The sequence below is a fragment of the Hypomesus nipponensis genome, chromosome 16 (assembly GCF_054491055.1).
Source record: "Hypomesus nipponensis isolate SF chromosome 16, ASM5449105v1, whole genome shotgun sequence".
NCBI lineage: Eukaryota > Metazoa > Chordata > Actinopteri > Osmeriformes > Osmeridae > Hypomesus > Hypomesus nipponensis.
The window spans coordinates 2,512,724-2,518,860 of record NC_140376.1 but is presented as its reverse complement, the minus strand read 5'-3'; the positions used below and the strand labels follow the sequence as shown (position 1 = coordinate 2,518,860).

Genomic DNA, 6,137 nt, shown 5'->3' with positions numbered 1-6,137 from the left:
CCACCTTAAAAATAAAGGCTGCATAGTGGACTTTGTTTTGCTCAGTTTTTTTATTTGTGATCAGAAAACAACTTTTTTTACATTTTAGTAATTTAGCAGACGCTCTTATCCTGAGCAACTTACAGTAAGTACAGGGGACGTTCACCCCCGAGGCAAGTAGGGTGAAGTGCCTTGCACAATGTCTGGACTGCGTCATTTGGCACAGCTGGGAAATTGATCCGGCAACCTTTTGATTACTAGCCCGCCTCCCTCACCACTCAGCCATCTGACTCCCTATTATTAATAATTATTAAAAGATCAACAAGAAATTGTCGTGTGTAAAACCACAGGAAATGCTGAGACCCTACATTACAGAACAAGTTGGTCCCGCTCCCGCGCAGACAGAGGTTATCGGTCTCACTTTACCTAGTTCCTGTTTGCAGACAATGTTTGGGAAGAGCAGTCCATGGCACTGAATATATTTGCTTTGAACTTTATATTAATAAAACCACCCACGTATTATCTCTCAAAAGCAACATCAAGTGAATCAACAGACAGAGAGGAATGCTATCTGACAGCTAGCGGTTTTGCACCGAGTGGATAAGGGGGCGTGTCTCCCAGCTCAGGGGCCAGGCAGGTAGACCTTGATCCTATCCAGCAAGGCAGTGGAGTCCCACTGTAGGGCGGCCAGGCTGCCCCTGCAGTAGTAGGCAGTGGCAGCCAGGCCGGCCACCACCAGGGAGAGGACCACCGTGGGGGTGGAGGACTGTGGGGGCTCCGGGGGATCTTCAGGTCTGGTATTCAGGGCCTGGGCCACCCGCTCCCACTGCGTGAGGATAGCCTGGCGGGCCCCGGCCCACTTCCCCGGCCCGGTCAGACGGTACTGGTATGGGGTGACGGGCCCCAGGAGAACCTCCAGACCCAGTCTGGGGTCAGTCAGCAGCAGCTTCAGCAGGCTGGGACGCACCCCCACCTGGGCTGAAATCTCGTCCATGTACGGTGCATACTCTACCTGGATGGTGTGCCTCTGGGACGTCACGTACCTGGGAGACAGAGAGGGGACGTCAACCCGGCCAGCGTTCGATCTACCCCTGCCTACATTCCTCCAGACCTTAAGGAATCCATCGAAATCCTCCCAGGAACGGAGACAGCCTCCCAAACAGTGCTTGACTAACCCAGATACTGCCCAGAATTAGCCCGATATTTAATAACACTTTCATGAATGACAAGATTCGAGTCTTTGAGGTACCGTTTAGCCATCGTCTCTTCCTTGAACTTAATGTCTTTCAGCATGTTCGCCATCGAAGGAAGCTTGTTCAAACCTTGAGTGACACAAGTGATGTGCGATGAGTGGTTGTGGAGGTAAATGAGATCTATGTTGAAAGACCAGACTGGAAGAGAGGATGTTTGCGTTGTTGTTTACCTTTAAAGACACGGGTGGCCCAGCGGGCCTGCATCTCAGAGATGGGCATGATAGCCCCTAGTGGCTGCACCAGCCCGATAACAGCCAGCGTGGGGCGCTCTAACCCAGGAGGAAACATGTACTTGTACAGGGACACCTTGTTTCCAGACACAGAGAAAACCTCTGAGGCGACGAAGGGGAAGGAGAAATTGTAGCCTGTGGCAAACACCTGGAGAAAAAAAAAGAAGATGAAATCGGATACTTTGCAGTATAACAAGAGTCAGATGGCTGAGTGGATAGGGAATCGGGCTCGTAATCAAAAGGTCACTGGTTCGATTCCCGGCTGTGCCAAATGACGTTGTGTCCTTGGGAAAGGCACTTCACCCTACTTGCCTCGGGGGGAATGTCCCTGTACTTGCTGTAAGTCGCTCTGGATAAGAGCGTCTGCTAAATGTAAACAAGACACCAATCACACGTGCATGTGTGTTGGGAGAGCGGGGAGCATACCATTAGGTCGATGTCATCCTCGACCGTCCCGTCGGAGAATACCACACTGGATCCCTGGATCCTCTGGATGTCAGGCTTCACCTTCACCGTCCCGGAGAGGATGCGGTTTGGCAGCTCGTCATTCAACATGGGGTGCTGGCTGAACACCCTGGAGGATCAACGCAAACACCAGTGTGTTAGAACCAGTGGCAAAACTCTGCTATCAATTTTGGGGGGGCTATGACATTTTCTCAAGAGCAATTCCTGAGGGGGACACCAACATTACTGCTGTAACACACAGCCTACCTTGTAATAAGTTCAATGTAAATTAATGTTATTTAAATGTCCTTATGTTTACAGTGATTTATTGGGGGGGCAAATCATATTTTCCCAGGATGGGGGGGTGTGTTCCCCCTTGTCCCCCCCGGGATTTCTGCCTCTGGTTAGAACCATAGAATCTGAATTTGGTTTATTTGCCATGTAAGTTCTGATTCATACACACCAAAACAAGAAATCCTATTGCTTCATCAGAAAAAAAGCTTACATGGTTTAGAGTAAAGACTTTACTAAAGAGTAAAGTGTATATGTGATGACTTTTTCGAGGGGGGGGGATCTTTGATTAAATGTATGGAGTTCCGTGCGGCTTTGGACAACGTGGACGTGCACACCTGTGTTTGGGCTTCAGGCCATACAGACTGTGATTGAATCTTTTGTTTAGTCGGCCCTCTACCACGGAGCAGATCATCCCGAAAGGCAGAATTTTCCGGAGAAAACTGGCAGGCCTGCCAAACAGCATGTCTAGGGGTAACCCGTAATCCCCCACGCGGTTCAAAACCCATGACCCTCGTCTGGTACTCAGGAACACCTGGAGGGAAGAACCAAAGGATACAGGTGACCTTTGACCAGGGCCGGCCCAAGGCATAAGCGAACTAAGCGGCTGCTTAGGGCCCCTGTGGCCACCAGAGGGCACCCAAGAGCAAATGAAATTACAGTTTAATGTATTATGTAAAAATAGATATATTCTTTTTTTTTTACGGCAACGATATGCAATGCCGAGGGCCCCCCAAATCAATTTTGCTTAAGGAACCATAAAGGCTTGGGCCATCCCTGCCTTTGACCTAGGATGTATTTATCTATGAGAAAAAATGTAATACAAAATTTCAAAGGTCTCGTCTTGCAGTAGTCTGTTTCTAGTACAGTACAATTACAGCATAGCTTAATATATTCTGGAATACAGCAGTTTGTGTATTTAGTAGTCAGCCTTTTGTCCCCCTAGCTAGACCTTTCATACCCGTAGCAACCAAAAAACAATATGACATGTAAAAAACATCATCTTTAATGCTTGAGCACACACAACACCTCTTATACAGTGGTTCTTTATTAATCATAGTAGAGTTTCTGAAAAGTGTGAAGCAGGACTGGGCGAGGGCTAAGGTGTGTGTGTGTGTGTGTGTGTGTGTGAGACATACCTGTCGAGCGACTCTGCTAAACTCCACAGAGATGTCTCCACCTGAGTTTCCGATGCCGATCACCACCACCTTCTTCCCTCTCCACTCTTCTGGGCACTTGTAGTCCCGGCTGTGGAAGAACGTTCCCTTGAACGTATCGATGCCTACGAGTCACACACACCTCCCTCAATTAGGCTGCCCACTTCAGCCTAGCTGTCCAACTGTAATTTGCAATAAATATGATCATAATTATAATAATAATACAATATGTTTCTAAAAGCGAATAATGAGTTTGAAGACACAGTATTTGTCTGGAAGATCTCAAAGCCGCTATTAGTCAGTTTACTCCACTACAACATTGTGGAATCAATGTGTTCAATTCAACGTTTTATTGTATGTTGACTTTTGGTGCTGTGTGTAGAAAGGCAAATGGGTGCAGCTAGACAGCATGTGCCCTTGTTCCTGGATCACTGATATGAAGTTGACCTGTAGTACAGTTTCTTAAACAATCTTTGATATCCTCCTGTGAATGCAGGTCAAAGTCCCTGCCTCCCGTAGCACATGAATTGTTGATCTTATACAACTGTGTCAGAGGCTAACTGAAGCTGGAATCAAATCGCCAGCGTAAACAGTAGCACCTTAGGAACACTTAGGAGAACCCCTCAGGGGAACATTGTAGCATGTGAGGTTGTGAAAGCTCCTGAAGTCACACACACGCACGCGTGCGCGCAGTGTCATACCAGGGAAGTCATGCAGAGGAAGATGGGGGTGACAGTGGTGTCCTATGCAGATCATCACAGCATCGAAGACAAGCCGCTCCTTCTCCCCTGCCTTGTTCTCCGTCTCTACATCCCACTGGCCGGAGTGGCAGAAGTCTGGTCTCTGACGCACCTGCAGCACCCTGGTCTGAGAGGGCAGACAGACAGGCATTTAGACCAGACAGACGGACAGACGGACAGACAAACAGACAGACAGACAGACAGACAGACAGACAGTCAGTGGGTCAGACAGGTTCCTGCCTCTCCTACGAGGGTTATCGTCAGAGGCCTCTTTGACCCCCTGATGACCACAACGACGACCTCACCTGGAAACGGATGTACTTGGTCAGCTGGAAGTGGTTGGCGTACATGCGAAAGTACTCCATGATCTGGGAGTTGTGCATGTAGTTTGGGAAGTGGCTGGGGATGGGGTAGTCACTGAAGCACATCATCTCCTTGGAGGTGTTGATGATGACAGAGTGGTAGATGCTTGCTCTGTCTGGCTCTGGGTTCTCCTGGAACGTGAACGTCAAAGAGAACATCATTGACGTTACCGCTGTTTCTTACATACCTGGCAACCCAGCTTAAAATAATGAGTGCGTTTTTGCAACTGGGAGAATTTAGCTTTCAGATCGTTGCACCGTCAGATTCCTACTCACCTTGAACCTCCACAGTCCTCCGATGTCATCGCTGGACTCGAAGCACACAGGCTCCAGGCCCTCCTCGAGACAGGACTTGATGCAGGCCAGACCTGAGCTCCCGCCTCCGATCACGGCCACGCGACGACTCATCCTGTGTGCCTGAGGAGTTAAGGTTGGACTTTAAGTGAAGCTACTGTACGAAACACAAGCGATATACATGGCCATACACAACAGGGGTGGACTGACTGAAATACAGCAAGTTCCCGTCTTTTCCTGCATCTTTTTGGTCAGTTGCACGAGGGCCTGCAGGTAGTCTAAGCTGCAGAGATAACGCTTTTACAAATCTGACAGATCCCCATTTAAACAACACCTGGGCTATTGCAAACTACTGTAGGCCTACACTACAATAGGTGCGGTTACAACTAACCACCCCACGGAGCCTATATTTTGCTAATTGCAGTCGAATCGCCGTTAATGTTTTTTTAGTCTGAACTTGTTAACGGGCTTTTTCAAAGCATTCTACAAAGTCGCAAATTAAATTTCCACAAACTTGTTTTCATCGGAAGGTGTCGCTTTACAAGAAGTGTAAACTGCCTTGAAAACAATATGGAACGTTTTCTTGAAAAACGTATAAGCGAATTAGAAAATGCCCGAAATTCATAAAAGTTTATAAAATTCTAGTTTACGCTTGTCTTAAGTTACCTGTTACACCGACAGCAGAAATGTTTAGTTGGGAAGCTGAAAGTGTTGTATCGGCTACGGAGGGCGGAGTTAAGTTCAGCGTCCTGTAGGCTGGGTTTTCGAAGTCTTTAGACTGTTAATAAAACGATTATCAATAAATGACACACGATCTCACGGTCTTTTTGACAATTAGTTCATTTAGTAAAGAATCAAATTACGTAAATAACGTTTAAGTTCATTGCGAAATCACAATCACAATAGGTAACATCACTACTACTTCAAAATGGGGTTCGGTGTTCAGACGGTACTGCTATTGGGTGACATGACAGTGTGTGTGTCTGTAAGTCAGTGATTGTGTGTGTCCATACGTGTGTGTCCGCGGAGATATAGTCTGTGTGTATGTGTGTGTGTCAGTGTGACTGCTCATGTCAAGTGGGCAGGTCTGCTGGAGGGAGGAGGAGGGAGGTATGAGGAGGGAGAGGAGGAGGGGGGAGGGGAGGGGAGGGGAGGGGAGGAGAGGAAGATTGCTGTGTCTGGTTGGTTGGATCCCTATGTCATTGTGAGTCCAGTAGCCTACAATGTGCATCCCTCTGAATACAAGGACGTTTAAAAACAAGTATTTTACCAATCAACGGAACACATCCTGTTTTATTATTGTTTATGTCTCATTTAGCTGATTGACCAAATCAATCTCTTCCTGATGCAGCTGCAGACACAGGAACCAAACGACTTTGAGGCGGTT

General features: G+C 47.6%; 1 protein-coding gene across 1 annotated transcript; it reads right to left on the bottom strand.

Annotated features, from left to right (window-relative positions):
- Nucleotides 1-31: 31 nt before the first annotated feature.
- On the bottom strand, nucleotides 32-5,493 carry LOC146254347 (flavin-containing monooxygenase 5-like). The gene is made up of 10 exons (XM_084675689.1): nucleotides 5,417-5,493; nucleotides 4,733-4,873; nucleotides 4,400-4,588; nucleotides 4,056-4,221; nucleotides 3,337-3,479; nucleotides 2,536-2,732; nucleotides 1,889-2,036; nucleotides 1,403-1,610; nucleotides 1,229-1,301; nucleotides 32-1,022 (listed from the first exon to the last, which is right to left on the bottom strand). Exons 2-10 carry the CDS (start codon nucleotides 4,862-4,864, stop codon nucleotides 602-604), a joined length of 1,677 nt encoding a protein of 558 aa, XP_084531815.1. The 5' UTR covers nucleotides 4,865-4,873; nucleotides 5,417-5,493; the 3' UTR covers nucleotides 32-601.
- Nucleotides 5,494-6,137: the final 644 nt, after the last annotated feature.

What these genes read in the sequence shown, in the direction of transcription:
- LOC146254347 (XM_084675689.1), bottom strand. Translation starts at nt 4,864, where the DNA reads ATGAGTCGTCGCGTGGCCGTGATCGGAGGCGGGAGCTCAGGTCTGGCC. An exon ending in TCCTCTGCATGACTTCCCTG is followed by an intron (nt 3,480 to 4,055) that starts GTATGACACTGC and finishes TGTGACTCGTAG; the next exon opens with GCATCGATACGTTCAAGGGA. An exon ending in AGGATGACATCGACCTAATG is followed by an intron (nt 1,611 to 1,888) that starts GTATGCTCCCCG and finishes TTTTTTCTCCAG; the next exon opens with GTGTTTGCCACAGGCTACAA.